Source organism: Embiotoca jacksoni, unplaced genomic scaffold (genome assembly GCF_022577435.1).
Source record: "Embiotoca jacksoni isolate LCO1_2020_lvr unplaced genomic scaffold, fEmbJac1.0.p SCAF_1, whole genome shotgun sequence".
NCBI lineage: Eukaryota > Metazoa > Chordata > Actinopteri > Embiotocidae > Embiotoca > Embiotoca jacksoni.
The window spans coordinates 15,177,553-15,194,557 of NW_027185229.1; the positions used below are offsets into that span (position 1 = coordinate 15,177,553).

At 39.7% G+C, this 17,005-nt stretch overlaps 1 protein-coding gene across 3 annotated transcripts in view; it reads right to left on the bottom strand.

Moving 5' to 3' along the window:
* Window positions 1–17,005, bottom strand: part of LOC138193158 (bis(5'-adenosyl)-triphosphatase-like) — a 276,788-nt gene that overhangs the window by 164,188 nt on the left and 95,595 nt on the right. For all 3 annotated transcript variants that reach the window (XM_069141228.1, XM_069141058.1, XM_069141141.1), the window contains exon 4: window positions 11,615–11,739. In XM_069141228.1, coding sequence (XP_068997329.1) covers window positions 11,615–11,720 — 106 coding nt within the window. In that variant the 5' untranslated portion in view covers window positions 11,721–11,739. The remainder of the gene's footprint in view (window positions 1–11,614; window positions 11,740–17,005) is intronic.

Genomic DNA, 17,005 nt, shown 5'->3' on the forward strand with positions numbered 1-17,005 from the left:
GTGCCGGTGTGAGAGGCACATCTCACATTGCGCCTTGTGCCTCACATGTGCGGTGCGTTATCGAGAGAATAGACCTGATACTTGATAAAAAAAAAAAAAAGATCCATGATCACATGTACACTATAGAATCACAGCAGAAAGCCAGCGTAGGCTCTGATTATGTCGCGGCGACCCTCTGCCGGATAAAGAGCAGCATATTCCCGGCCCTCTTCCTGTCTCGCGCCGCCCTTTCTTGTCAGTGCAAGCGCCAATGCGTGTCTGTGTGTCGCGCTCTGAACGAGGGTGAACCAAAATGACGTGCCTGCTTTTTTTTTGGGCTCCAACCAATTACTTTCCGGATGTTAAAAAAAAAAAAAAAAAAATGAAATCGCCATTATCAAAGACCGCTGCTGACACGCAGCCGGTGTGGACACACGCTGGCCGCCGCAGCCGCGCAAGCGTGTGACGAGTAGCGCGCGCTGTGTCCCGGGCCTCGAGGGAGAATCTAGTTTGTTAAACCCCGGCTAATAGTAAAAGCAGTGTGTAATAAAACACGTCTTTTTCTTTCTTTTTTTTTTTTTTATTAATATTTGGATTTACCTGTTTAAGAATGGCATGTTAGAGATGTATGTCTGAATAGATGAGGGGTAAATGACTTCTCACATCCCCACATTTTGCCATCACAGCACTACAAAGACACCTAAGGGGCTATTCAAGGGGAAGGGAGGTGGGGGTGTCGGAGCACTGCGAATCCCTGCCTGAGTCACTGCTACTTTGCGTAATTAGATTGTTAGCTAATGGGTTACAGCTTTTTTGTCTTTGCTAATTGCCAGCTTTTCCCACCCTCCACTGGCAACCTTGCAAGACTACTAAATATATATTTGTCATACAATTATTATGCGTAAGGAATCATCTATTGGTCTAATGAATTATTTGGCAAATAAGATTCCTAATCCAAATAAATATGTATGTTGTTGACCGTATCAGACTGTCAGGAGCTCAGAGCAGAACTTTTTTTTTTTTTTTTACAGGAGATTCGACCAGTAGGCATGTTGTTCTGATACAGCTTGTAATCAATTTCTCTGACTGACTGTAACCTTTACAAAGCAGGGATATTTCTCCAGGACATCAATGTAAAAATAGATTATCTTTTCATAGGTTCCCATTTCATGTGCTTCAATGGTAGCCTTTGACAACTCCGTGTTATCCCCGACCCTGACTGCTAGGAACCTCGGCGTGACACTCGACAGTCAACTCTCCCTGACTGCCAACATCACTGCAACAACACGTTCCTGTAGATACATGCTGCACAACATCAGGAGAATACGTCCCCTTCTCACTCAGAAGGCGGCGCAGGTTCTGGTCCAGGCTCTGGTCCAGGTTCTGGTCCAGGCTCTGGTCCAGGCTCTGGTCCAGGCTCTGGTTATCTTGCGTCTGGACTACTGTAACTCCCTCTTTGCAGGTCCACCTGTTAGTGCCACCTGTCCTCTGCAGCTCGTCCAGAACGCCGCAGCTCGACTGGTCTTTAACCTCCCGAAATTCACTCCCACTACTCCGCTCCCTTCACTGATAACCGGTAGCTGCCCGCATCCGTTTCAAAACATTGGTCCTGGCGTCCCGTGCTGCGAACAGATCGGGTCCAGTCTACATCCAGGACATGGTCAAACCTTACACCCGAGCCCGTTCACTCCGCTCTGCATCGGCTTCGGCTGGTCGCTCCCTCACTGCGAGCTAAATCACGTGTTTGCTGTCCTGGCTCCTAAATGGTGGAATGAGCTCCCCAACGACATCAGGACAGCAGGAAGTCTGTACATCTTCCGGTACAAACTAATAACACACCTCTTCCGACTTTACCTTGAATAAGTAGCACTTTAGTAGCGCTTAAAATGGCACTTACTGATAGCACTTTGTAGTTCGGCTTACTTGAAGAAAATTGTATTTTCTTGATTCTTGTTGTTCTGAGTCTGTACCCTCATGGTTGTAATGCACTTATTGTAAGTCTCTTTAGATAAAAGCGTCAGCTAAATGTAATGTTACTTAATGTAATGTAGCATAAAAAGGATGACGTCCAGCAGCCATCCATTTGTTACCTAGCACTTACAGGCTCGGTAAGTGGGCCTGAGGAGTTAACATCCTGTGAGCCACAAACAAGCATGTTTTCTTTACAATTCTTTATTAAAGGTTCTGTCTTTGAAGTGTTTTATATTCCCTCCAATAAAATGTTTTAATCAATAAGGGAGAACCTAATTGAACTCACCCTAGACTACATTTAACTGTTAGACTGATAAAACAAAGCTGCACAGAAGGTTTGGTTATTTTCCCTGAGGGTCTTGTATAGTAGAGATTTGCAAACATGTCACAGCATATTCCATTATGTACTAAAGCAAATTTCCCAAATAATACTTCCCACTGCCTCAAAAAGGCTAAATAACAACACGATAAGGCTGCTGTTTCAAACACGAAGAATATGTTTATTAATCAGACTAGACTGATAGAAGATTAATATTGATTTAAATTATTAAAAGTTATTTTTTTTAATAGTAGGTTCATTTGGATGAGCAGGTTCTTTAAAAAAAAATAATAATAATAATAATAGAATAGAATAGATGCTGTGGTGCATAGACGTTGTCTATAATGAGTGCCCCAATTTACTGCACCCTGTCCCAGAAAATAGTTGTAACCTTCCTGCTGCGGTGTATTTGAGGGGAAGGTTTACCCTTAACAAAATAATAGGCATACTTTTTCCAATAAAGGCATCTCTAAAATGTTTATGGAGCAACACTGGTGGTAAAATGACGGACAAGCCTGATGTTTAGATGTCCTGAGTGCAGATCATGTTTAACATTTATAGCTGGATAAAAAAGGAGGGACTTTGAAGCATCCTTCTGTGTGGCATGAGATTAGTTTGGGAAGCCAGTAATCATGAGACGGACACTGTGTTCCAAATGACATACTTCCCTTAGTACACTAACAAATAGTGCTCTTACATGTTAGAAGTCGTACTTGTGTATTACTACTTATTAAAGTCAACAGGGTACTCTTGTTTCAAACACACTTTCGTTCTGCACTTACCAGAAATAACCATAGCCTGTGAATGCATCACCCGCCAAAATACAGTATGTGCCGGCTTTAATTATTTTATCTAGATATTAAATTGTTTTCTTGCCCTCTGGTTCACACACTCAATAAACACAATGATGGCTTCAATCCAGCAGCAGTATAGTTCTACTTAGTGAAAAATAAACCATTTTGTGCAGCGTTCTGCAACTGCAGCTTCCTTACACGCCTTGCTTTGATAATTCTTTACATCAGTGCTTCCTGCCTTCCCGCTACATAGCCAAGATGGCAGCAGTTGAGAGTTAAAAGTTGTTTCAGCATTTTACAAAAAAAAATGTGGGACCATTTTGAGTGCATTATCCAGGTACATGTAGCGCACTGGATGTTTCAAGACTCGTTAGTGTGAACATGCTTATGCACTCAAAATAGTGAGTGTTAGTACTTAAGTATGCCAATTGGAACACAGAAAGAGACTAAAATCTGTGTCCCACACCGAAAGGGTGAGAGTTGGCAGCTCAGTCAGTAGTACAAAATCACAAGAGTGAAAGTTCTGTCACAAAACTGTTACATATCCGTGGTCATTTTTAAGTGGGGAATCGTGGTGCTTTCTTAGTGAGTATACGGCGCATACCTGTGAATAATGTAGACTACACCACTGCTTTCAGGAAGGCTCTTTGATTACTACCAGGATGGGCTTCACCTACCACAGCTTGGGAATCACCGGGTGGTAAGGGAAGCTTATCTGATGCATATATGTGTGTTCGTGTTCAGTATATTAAATGAAAGTCTGCTACTCAGATTAGGATATTTGGTGTATAGAATTGACAACCAATGTTAATATTAAACTGATGGACGCACAACAAGAGTCACCATAAACTCATATCATGAATATTCTGTGCAAACTTAAGGACACCGGTTATTTCTATAACAATGTCCATTTCAAAAGACAGTAAAAAAAAAAAGAAATAAAATTGATAATTTTGATTGATTTCCTGCTAACAAAATATCAGTGTGGTAAAATTCCCATAATCATTGCACAGAGAATTTAAATTATTGTAGCCCTCGTACATCAGCACATTTACATACCCACTTGCATATTGTAAATAAATGCCGCTGGTTTAATTCAACTTGCTTGTTGATGATATACATTTTATTTATTCATTTATTTGTTTAATCTTTCGTCTCAAATATGCACACAAATGATGCACCATCTATATTTCTATGCAAATGAAACAATCAAGAATCCGTAATAGTGAGGATATTTATAGTATTCAAACAATATTCTATGATTGCATTACTGGCACAAGGCTACATGGACAGGTAAAATGTAAAATGAAACTTCACATTTTTGATTTCAATACTAATTACATCCCAAAACATTGGGACGGGTTTTTTTTCTAAAATCTCACATATTGTGGTTTGTCTGTGTCTGTTTAAAATGTTATCTGAAAGTGAGTTTGTTTCTACAGCCCATATTCAGTCTGTGATTTTACAGCTTAGAGGTTAACCAAACAGTGCTCGAATCAGTCAAAGCAGTGTGTTACTCAGCAAGACATTTTGTCTTCCACTGTTTCGTACAGCAGAGCAGATGTAGCAGTGAAGCTGATGATGAACATTCAGGGCATTTACATGAACTCAAAACATCAGGTTAGTCATAGAAATCAGATCCCGTAAACAGAGAACATTTTTACATACACTGCAGTCACATCACTACTGTAAACCAGTGTATACATGATGCACATCAGTAATGTGTTGTTCTGCTGCCCCTTTTTGTATTTGGGAAATGCAGCTCGCTTATTTTAATTATGATACTGATTAGTGACAAAGTAAGTATCATTCCTCCCTTTTTTTTTTTTTTTTGTTTTCCTTCGGTTGGGTGTGTGGAATTCTAGTAAACTGCTGAGGACAGGAGAAGACAGTACAGCCTTTCTGAAAGAAGTGTCTGAGTTTAATAATTAAATGTTCAGTGGTGAAAACGTAATCATTTAGATTCGTAGAGATTCTTAGTGTCAGCTTCAGGTTAAGTCAGACTTTGGATTTAGTAGAGATGTGTCATTTTCTAAACCATAAAGTCTCTTAAATGTAGGCTACACATTCAAAAGGCTGATTAGAAACCTGGCTAACATTTAAATGGCCAAGGAATTGAATAAATTGAAAGCATTGCTGTGTTCACGTGTTTAGTCAGCATTCAATAAAAATAAAAAAAATAAAAGAGGAATTAGTCACATGCTATGTCACAGATACACAGGATACTTTTGTAGCATGATTTTCACTCTTACTCAACAAAAAAATCATACTGTTACATTGCACTCTTCAATATTATCCATTATTTTAAAGGGCCCATGCCATGCACATTTCCAGGTTTATAGTTTTACTCTGGGGTTCTGCTGGCATTGTATTTTATACTGGCCCTTAATGCAGCCCCTTAGTTCGGTCTCTGACATAGGTATCTATTTTACCTTCTGTTTCTTTAAGATGAAGCTTCAGTGTGAGATTTGAATAAATAAGTAAAAACTAGAAACACCTGTAGTTAATCTGTAATCAATGATGAAATGTCACATCGTTAACCTCTAATTGGCCCTATGAGTCATCTGATATTTTGTTTGAATCTTCTTATTGTATGGGGTCACCCCTGAGTTGTGGCTTTGTTATGGGAACTGAGACTTTTGGGACAGTCACGCTATTGACTGAATATTACACATGATCGAGATTCATTTGCCAAATCATAATATAGTAGAGAAGACAACATGCACGCAATGTAATTTGAAAAAGGATTCCTTAAATTACTAGCATATTTAAAGGTGGAATCAGCAATTCTGATCCAATATACCTTTTGACACATAATGTTCAGAAATAATTATTTTTATGAATCCCCGGTAACAAAGAAAGTGGCTTGAATCGAGCCAGACAACACTATTGCAGCCAATCAGCAGCGGTGGGCGTTGATGCTCATTGACAGGACAGGTGGAGGGGAAGATTATTTTTTGTTTACTCTGTAAATTACCCTCAACTCATAGTTTTTAAAGTAGATACTTTTGTATTCTAATTTAAGTAGTTATTTAGATGATTAATTTGATGACTGCTTGAGTACCTGTTTGCTCAATGGTGTAAGGACGAAATAAACACAAGCTGATACTTTGCAGGTATATAGTTTTTGACAACTTAGACTGAGTAACGTCTTTTATGAGACTCTTCTTTCTTTTTAACTGAAGCTCCTGTCACATGCATAATATAGCACCGACAGTATACTGTATGTATCAATATGCACTGTGATATCTAATCTATTTGTGTCTCTTTTTTCTATTTCTTCAAGTGACGGTAAACTGAGAGCGTAGCCACACCTCCCAATTAACAGCACAGACGAGCTTAGATCTGTGAGACAGACACAGACACGATGATGGAAGGCACAGTACGTTATTTTCTGTAGCTCTAGAATAAAGACTGAAAATCAAAGAGAAATTTGATTCAATTATAACAGTGACATATAACCTCGGATTGGAGGTGTATAGGATGCTTGTTTTTTTTTTTTATTCTTAGGATGGTGATAGAATTTCCCAACCTGAGGGTGGGACTAAATACCCATGCTGGGCCTGCATCAACAACATTGACATCACTCATTGGTTTGTGAACTGCCATTAGGAGACCTGAAGTTCAGATTTTTGCCCTCCTGCTAGTTCGGAGCGAGCGGTGAATCTGACTCAATTTTATGGGAAACCCGATGACATTACGTCACCCCCACCAATAGCTGAAACCTGATTAAGATAAGGTTAGAGACCTATAAAATTATTTTAAAGTCGAGGCAAAAAATTCTATAGATAGGAGAGCAGACATAAGTCTGCCTGGTCTTTAGTCAATTTTAGCTTTGAGGAGTTGTGCGAGGCGATAACAGGACTTGTGAAGTTTACCGGAAACTTGATTATCATTCCCCAAGGAAAATAAGCACCATTATTCAAACAAATCAGCCATGCAAATTTGTATTTATTTTTTTCCTTTCTTTTTTTGCTCTGACTGGTTGAAAACAATGATAAATACACAAAAGGTTGTTTGTTTGTTCTGCATTTTTCTTCTTACAAAAAAGGAGAGGTACGTGTAGATTGGACAGGTATTCATGACTTCTTCCTCTTCCCGCTTCAAGATGCCCGTACCGATTTAAAGGTAAACCAAACATCTCTTTTGTGATGGAGTATGAAAACACAATGATCATCCAAACAGACTCAAAACAATCCTGCACAGTGACAGGCCTCCATAACCTCCAACAATTGCCTCTCCTCTCCGAGCGTGCGTATGGTAAACAGCTGCTTATATGGCCTTTATATGAAGAACAGGTTCACTTCAGCAAAGACAGCAGCTGTTGCCAGGCAACAACAAGAGGCTTTAGGAAGTGCTCCACTGAGCAGTGAATGTTCAAGTCAAGTCAGAGAGAAACAATGAGACAGATATTGACTGTCAAAGACGGAGACTGATTGTGCTGCAGATCACAGTCAGGGACACTGCCTAATACAACACTGCATGTTTTCTACATTGGTAATGGAGAATGGACAGCGGGTGTCATTTAAATGTTCTGACGTCAACTGAGGCATGATGCAGCCCCTCGCCCTGCTCTGCTCTCCCTACGACACCTACGCGGTTCTCCTGACGCGCGTAATGTCCACAACTGCCAGCACCTCTTGAAGCCCCCATCCATTCCCACAGGACTCCCTTGATGGAAGTGGTGGCAAGCAAATACCACCAGGAGGAACATTGGAATTTGTGCTCAATAACGTCACTTACTTTAAAAGACAAAGGAAACAAAAACAAAATAGTACACCACAGCTTTAGTGCAGTACCATCTGCTGCTTTTGCTCAGTTTTTGCTCCCTATATTTACCGGCTCGGGTGTCGACAATCTCAGCAGGACATGCCAAACATTGTTCACTGTAAACATTTTGTGGTCAAAGCCCATGTATACCTCTTTTGCAGAATAAGGACAATTGACTCAAACTCAGAAACAAAACTTCTTCCCACTTTTCCCAGACCACGTGCCGTTTCTGCACACCATCCAGGCAGCATGCGCATGGTTGTACCACGCTAACAACACCTAACCAAACCCAGCTCTGATGTTGGGTGTGTTCAGAGGTTCCTGACATTTCCATCCATAGAGATCGACGGCAGTCAAACGATACATGCGTTTAAAAAATAATGCAAGCGCACACAGTCCTGCCACCGAGAAAGGTGTGTGGGAGGAAACGGCAGCAACAGTTGTCATGTTCTGTTGTGACAAACCGAACAGAGATAACATCCTCCGCTATTCAGTCTCCACTTTTACAAACAGCCCGCACATACTGTAGTGCCACGCATTTAACGCTTGCTGCTCCCAGACCTTGGCTCACACGCACAGCCAACAGTTTGGTTATTTTCCTATATTATGGGATGCTACATAAGGGCTCGTAAAGAAACAGGATCATTTTAACATCACCATTCGGCGATTCACCACATTAGTACTTACCTGTTCTGTGATAAAGATGGTTATTCTGAACCTGTATTTAAAAAAAAATTGTTTACATACAATAGAGACATCAGGTAAAACCGCTGCAGAAACTCCCCCAATACATTTGCTATTAAGGTATAATATAATAGCTGAAAGATAATGTACAGGAAGGAAGTTATTATAAGTAAAGTGCTGGCAGGTTGAAAAACAACAACACGAAGCCAAGATCACCTTGACAACCATGGGAGGGCTTCATGTACAATGACCATCCTCCTGTATATCACGCTGCTTCCTGAACAGCTGCTCAGGCATTCAGCCACTGACATGTTCATTTGAAACAGGGTTTCTCAACCATAGCTGGCCCAGGATCCTGTCTTCAGTTTAAAATCATAACAATAATTTTCTCACAAGATGCGTTAATTAAGATCTTTAAAACTGGCTGATCTGCTGACTAGCTTTGTGCTGTGCAAAAAAAACCTGGTGACACTTCTGACATTCACAAAAACTTTAAATCATATGTATCAATGTTGTTTTAAAAGCATGTAACTTTTTACACTTGGATATATGCTTTTAATTTTAGAAGCTAAAAATACATTTAAACCCTTTCAGCTTGTAGTAAAAGCATACATCTCTGCTTTGATATAAATCATTTGTCACAGTTCTGCCCACAAGTCATTCTGTATGCCACACCCTCCTCCACTGGTCCAATTTCCCCAATCAGCCCACCTGCATTCACTTGCCTGAGTATCTATACTCCGAGGGTGCAGTCAAATGTCAAAACAATTCCTCTCCCAACTACTTGTCTTTGACTATTTATTTCAGTGCCGGTCCTAGAATTTTTGTTCTCGTTGTCCTTCATTGAGCCAAAATCTCTGTGCGTTCTTAGTTGGTTCATGCAGGCTACGTATTTCCACATTTTGCTGAGTGAGGATACATGATTGATTAGGGAGGTTACGTTAGTTATGGGAGTACATCTCTTTTCAAAATCTTATACAGCAAATACCTGATGTGAGACTGAGAACTGTCTGTAATAAAACACTTTACGTTTTACTTTAAAATATGTTTGATTTAAGTAAACAGATCAGATCATTACTTCCAAGGAAATACAAAAATATTCCAACAGCTGTGACAGAGATCAATACTAAACCTCAACCGGAGAGTTTACGAGGATGATTTAACTGCAGCTTAAAAACCCTGACTGTGTGAAAGCTCACCTGTCTGAAGGGAAGAAGATTAAGAAAATGAGGCCAAACATTGTAATTTGTTGCTAGATCCAGATCGATCTGGTCTCCATGTCGGGCATAGCTATTTTTTAATGAAGTTACTGCTGTTGTGCATTAATGTGCGCTGCTCTCTCTCATTGGAGACGCTAATATGGATTCTGCTGCTTGTTGATGCTGCAGGTATTTAATAAACTCAGAGGAAAGACTCCTACAAAAAGCTGGAAGCAACAAACTAACCTTCAGGTCTCATTAATTAAATATTTTAAAGACTCCTAATTGCAGTAAACTTGTACTTTTATGGACATTTCAGTTTGTATCTTTGTGAAATTCAAACAAACTGAATGAGGCTAACCTCGACATATGTGAAACACGTTCAGTGAATTTGAAGAGGTCTGTGTGTGACACTGGCAACTAAAGGTTCTTGTTCTGAAAAAATATCCTCTCTCACATTTATAGTTGATCGGGGTTATGAGGTGGCTGCTTATGCTCCTCCTCCTGTCCAATCACATTTATCGACACACATTTTAATAATAAGATTGAATAAAAAACAATTGTCCAATTCATTCAAGATAGGCATCGCGTTTTCGTCTTACAAATCTGCTACGGTACACATCATCATTCGTGAGCGGCCTAGTGATGTGTCGCATTAAATGTTGCTGCTGCAAGGAATTGTGGGATGGAGTTAACTCCTTCCCTTTCATAAAGAATGGTCTGGTGTATCCTCTGCTAAAGTAGATGCGACAGGAAGCATCGAAGCCCCTGTCCTGAGCATTTTGAGAATTCAAACAGCTCTAGATATGGCTTGCACTTACACAGTATACTCCTGGGCCATTTCACTCAGGATCCTTCCTAAGCAAAGTTGACTATTCCAGCGCACCCCTAGCCTCCCACTTCTCAGAGCCAGATTGGTGTCTCTGTCCCGCTTAATTCTTAGTTTTCCAAGTTATCTATATCCAAGTCAGTTTTCTTGTCAGCTTTTGACAAAGCTTGGAATCTGGGCTCTGCCTCTGGCTGCCCCATGTGGTTTGTCGCTTGGACTTTGGACTCTGCCTTTGCCGAGCATCATATTTAGCTTGCCTGCCTGGTCTCTTTAATTTGACCAGCCTCCCACAGGTAAAGTACAACGTGTTGCTCCTACCTCTGGTCACCAGTGTCCTGCAATTGGGTTCTCGCCTTGTCACCATCTCACATGGTTAAAAGGCTTTAACTACTGAATGAGTGAGGGTATCGTGAAACTTGCAAAATAGGATCAACTTAAAACGTAAACTTCAGCAATTAATAGCATATTTAGTTTGTATTAGACATTTTCAACACAGATTAAAACATCAGTAACGTGTTTGTTTTTTTTATGGTTTGGAAAGGAATGTTTGTCCCTCATTTTACATGGTACATCCCAGATAATGATCAAGCATTCCCATACCTTAATGTATTTGTTTCTTTTTTATTTAAATTGGTCAAACAAGTATTACCATATTACTCTTAAATGTTGTGCATGTCTATCAGCTGATACCATGCAGAGATCCTGAGTCAGAGGTTGAAAAACTCTTTTTCAAAATGATTTTGATACAAGACATGGTACCTATATTAAACATATAAGTTTGCTTTTGGGATCATGGGGCATGTCATGTTCCCTTTTTTTTTTTTTTTACTTTGAATTGTAAAAGCAGATACTCTTGAAGATCAAAAAAAAGAAAGAAATCCGAGCATTATGTCCCCTCACCTGTCCAAAAATGTCTGACCAAACGAATGCATAAAAGCAACAAAGCGACAGCACATCCCGAGACTCAGAGGGTCTGACATGTGTTAAAATACGTACATGCACTGCAGCCCACAGACAATGGTATAAGCTCAGCAGGCCCACCTCTCACCTGTAAGTAATGAAAAGATACGTCCTGGCACCACAGGCTTCCTGTTGACCAGAGCGAAGGACAGCTCCGTCTGCAGAAACACAGCTGAAGCCTTGATGAGATGCTGTCCAAAGCGTAGGGTTGACATGTCTCACTGACTCTCAGGCCTGGGAGAGACACAGAGGCAGCAGGTGGTCAATAACATCAGACTGAACAAGGATTCTCTTCATCGCACACACGTACAGCTGGAGGCCCTTACTGAAGAACCTCGCTGACATGTTTCATTTGATTAGGATGTGATTTGGCTGAAGGTGATTCTGTAGCCCACCATGGAAACCTCACAAAAAAACAACGACACATATAGCATATTACAAGGTTAAAAACCAAAGATTAAATTGAAAACTATAAATGGCAAACACTGCAATTTACTTATACAATTACGAGGAAAAAAGGAGTATTTTCATAAATCGTATAAAAAGCTTTGAGAATGTACCTACACCGAGATGCACACTCATTCTCCCCGTGCACCTATCGTGACTAACTCACCCACGCCCCAATCACAGCTCAGTTGTCTTACCCTCTGTTTTCACTGGAGATGTTTTTAACATCTTTAACTACACCTAAAAAAAACATCAATGGAACAATTTTGTTCTCAAAATTCTTCGGTGCACATGAAAGGTTTATTTCTACCAAATTTCATTCACAAATGTGTTCAAATCCATGTAAGTGAGCACTGTAATTTTGCCTGTCCACTTGACAGGTGGAGGGATTATCAGTGTTAATTAAACAGCAGGGTTATTCCACAGGTGTGCTTTTGACTGGTCACATAAAAGGCCACTCTAAAATGTGCCGTGGAATGCTGTTCTACTCCTCTTTAATGGCTGAGCGAATTTGTTAGATATTGGCAGAAATTGGAACAACTGTCATATACGGCGATCTAAAGCATACCAACATGCTCAATTAGCAACATTCTGGTGAGTAAGCAAGAACTGGGATGTTTTCAGCTCCCAGGCATTCTGCACAAATCCTTGCCACAAATGGCTGTTCATTATCATGCTGCAATATGAGGTGATGGCAGAGGACGAATGGCACGATGATGGGTCTCCGCATACATTTGAATTGCCATAAAAAAAAAGCACCCGTGTTTGTTGTTTGTACCTTATGCTGCCCATACTATAACTCCACCGCTGTCTAGGTGGTTGGTCTCAGACCATCTTGCAGGTGTGGTGATCCTGGGCTGCTGTGGTTACGTGTTTTGTGGTCGTTGGGTTGGTTGGATATAATACCGAATTCTCTGAAATTATGTTGGAGACGGTTTATGGTAGTAAAATGTTGGACATTCCCGCAGTCATCATGCCAATTGCACACTCCCTCAAAACTTGGGACATCTGTGGCATGTGTTGCATGAGAATACTGAATATTTTAGAATGGCCTTTTATTGTGACCGGTCCAAGGCACACCTGCGCAATAATCACGCTGTTTAATTAGTATCTTGATGTGCCACACCTGTCAGATGGATGGATTATCTCGGCAATGGTAATGTGCTCACTAACACTCATGGTAACATATTTGTGAACAAAATTTTAATGAAATAGATATTTTGTGCAAGTCTTAGATCTTTTAATTCAACTCGTGAAAAATGGAAGCGAGAACGAAACATTTGCATGTATATTTTTGTTACCCATGGTAATCAAGAACCAGAGTTGTATCACTCTTTTGTACAAGACTTTTGTTGTAATGCCTATATCGCTCACATTTCACATGCATAAACTGAAATAAATCTTGGTATGATAAACATTTACAGGGACTCGAGTCTCCAACAGATGTGGCCAATAGAGACAGATTCGTAAATGAGTGTCTGCCAACACTATCACACTGATCACAAACCTGTAAATAAGGCTGAGGGTCTACAGCAATGCCAGTAGCTATACTGAGGCACAAGATTGCTTTGAGCTAAATGCTAATGTCAACATACTAACATGGATTTGTGGAATATTACAGTGGAAGCTTTTATCAAATTACTGGACAAAATTAAAATGTTGGAAAAGTTAGAGGATCCCTGAAGTTATAAATTATCCACCATGAATGTCTGTACACATTTTGGTGGCACCCCAGGATATTTCGCTGGATGAGAGGGACTCGAGGAAAAGTCATTACGTCACCAAGGATTCACCAGGGATGAATGTCTGTGAAAATGATCCCAGAACAGAACGATTGATTTTTTTTTTTCTGGAAAAAGTAAATACTGTCGTAGTAAACATAGACTGTGACACTGATGAATTAAAGTTTAACTAAGCAAATGTAGGCCCAATTTACCAACGTATGCATTTCATATTAAGCTGCTTTTAATATGTTCAACTGAAGGTCTGAAAGATGACCTATTCACCTGCGTTTTCTGATTGCTCTATGCTGTATTAAAAAGTTAAATATCAAAACAAACAGGTGACAAATAATAGTGATTCTACTCAGTCCAATCAATACGTAAAATGTTTGACAGAACACTAGATGATTGACTGTGTGACTGCTGCTGGTAGCCTGTCAGCCATGCTCACTCCTGCCTGAAAAGACCCTACTCTTGATATGTCCTGCCCCCCTGCTTTGGCTCACCATGTAAGTACGGTGGATTTTGGTCTCACTGCAGCTCTGACAAATATGTGAAACAGCCTCTTTGGTGGCCCTTCTGTGTAAGGTTCCTGAAAACTATGTCAACAGAAGAAAAAAGTTTCAGAATTAAAAGGATGTTTGTCTGCTTGTGTGCTTTTTCTGGCACTCAAAAATGTGTCATATGAGGACATGAGACAAATTCCTCTTTGGTTTCAGTATTCTGTACACCTCATATTCAGTGTGACTCCTGGCCACAAGCAGACTCAGATTGTTTGTTTGATACGTTTGAAAAGTTGAAGGCATCAACACAAGCTGATTCACATTTCTTTTTGTTTTTCATACTCGTAAAGACTGGAACAGGGAGTGTCAGCTATCACTTTGTTATGCATTACAATACTTGCCCCACATTTTTGAGCATTGAAAGCATCTAAAATAGCCACTGACCATCTAGTGGTAAAGATAAGAGCCCACTCCTCAGTCTGGTTTAAAACCTGATATGTGGAGATCTTTAATGGACTCAAGCAAGTAACTCATACAGTCAAAAAGAGAAACATGAATGTGTGGCAAATGGAAGCTTATTGAAAAAGTAAAAGGATCAGTACAAAAGCTGCTGAAGGCCACAGCGTCACATTGTTAGAAACCTCAAACCTTAGCTGAGCCCCCTGCCTCAGTTTAAAACAAAAAAAACCTTCAAAGCTTGACAGCCTCACACAAATTTTGGTTACACAATTTTCCAAAATATGACCTGGGTAGTGAAAATGATCAGTCTCGCTAACTAAAGCAATGATCAGAGAAATCCAATAACCAACAGGCCTGATACTGAGTCAAGTGGAAAAATGAAGCTGATGGTTTCTTTTTGTTCAGGTAGTAATCACAGCAGAGATGGAAAAAATACATTTTGTGGAATTCTTTCTCTGGTGACTCTCTGCTGTGGTGGAGAGACAAATCTATCTTAGTGGACCGTGTCCACGATAGTAAGATGGTGTCACATATGACAAATTCCTCCATCAGCTGTTACATGGTTGACATCCTGCTGAGAAAAAAACATTATTGCCACCGCAGCATGTACAGACAAGCTGAACTCACTACAAAACACTCTGTTTTTCTGCCTCTGTTGTTTTAGATGAAGATTTGAGTCCTAATACGTATATCCCACTGTATATCAATAGTAAAGGAAATCCCTTGAAATCAAGACAAATTACAAAATAGTTTTAGCTTCAAAATAATTAAAATTTGGGCATTTTGTTATCATTTAAAGATCAATCTGCCACTTTTTAAACTGTGTACCATATTTTTGATGTTAAATTATTTTTCTTGAAACAGACATTCAGCTGAAGGCTGAAACATGTATAGACCTTTATTGTAGTGTATCAGTACAGTGTTGAACATGTAAGGTACTCAGCAGGGTTAATCATAAAGTCCTGCCAAGTTAAAATACATGCTGTGAAGAAGTGATCAGAAAGCTTTGATGAAGTAAGGGCAGGCTTAATTGTTCTATTAAAATAACACTTTTGTTTAATTACAACTTTAAAAAAAATTGTCGTAGTGCTGCACATATGTGAAAAGTGGTCCTGTTGCAGGCAAATTTGGACCTGATTTATTCAAGTGACCCACAAAAGGTTTGCACTTACGTATTATGAGGTTTCATAACAGCTACCAAACAAATCGCCTTAAAATGACCTTTCTTCAAGTCCCACCTGAGATATATTGCAGCCTTAATACTATTAAGGCCCTGCATATTTGACTAAAATTCAGTGATAACCTCAATCTGACTGACATTTTCAGTTTTACTATATGGACAAAAATAGCAAGCCCTGTTTAATTTCTGTGAATTTTGTTGTTCCTGTTGTTGTTGTAGTTGCTGCGAATGGAAGCTGTGTGCTGAGGTAGATTAGCTACCCTTTACACCTTAGGGCTTCTCTTGAGTTATCACATTCTCAAGAAGTGGACAGATGTTTGGTCACAGTGACCTTCAACATTTGACCTTCAACATCAATTCTGTTTATCTTTGAGTCCAAGTGAGCATTTTTGCCAAAGTTGAGAAAAATTCCCTCGAGGCTTTCCTAAAAATACCGTGATATCCTGAAGCATGATGTTAGTCCACATGAGGCCACAATGATGTTGATCTTTGACCCCCAAAATCTAATCAGTTGTTCAATGGGACCAAGTGACAGTGCCTTAAGGCATTCTTGAGATATTGCATTCATGAGTACGGGACAACAGACAACCAAAAAACTGCCTCCTATAATGCCTCTGGCTTTGGCGGTAGCATAAAACAAAAACAAAATAAAAAAAAATAAAATTCAATTCAATTCAATATTGAACAGTTGTCCGACTGTCCTTATGTTCGCACGTCTGCCATCCATAAAGTTAAAATGTCAAGGTCAAGGATGCAATATCTCAGGAACACATGTAGGGAATTTCTTTCCCTTTGGCACAAATGTCCACTTGGACTCAAAGATGTACTGATTAGACTACAGTGGCAAAAGGTCACTGTGACCTCACAAAACATGTTTGTGGCCATAAAGTCAGAATAAATGCATGAATTACTGTAAGACAACATTACAAACACATGTCCAATTGGATAACATGGTGAAATGATTAAAAAGGTCAAACATCTACGTCACTGCTACATCAAAGTTTTTGGCAAAAACATATTTTTGGGCATTATTCAATGCTATAACTCACTTTTGGTCAGATCCTGAATTGGTGACACTGATAGTTACTGTCCACTTTGAAACTGTGGTGATTATACATGTATATGTTGTGCTGTTGGGTTGACAATGTGTCTGAAGAATCAGTTCTTCACAGTTTGTAGCTTTTTTTTGG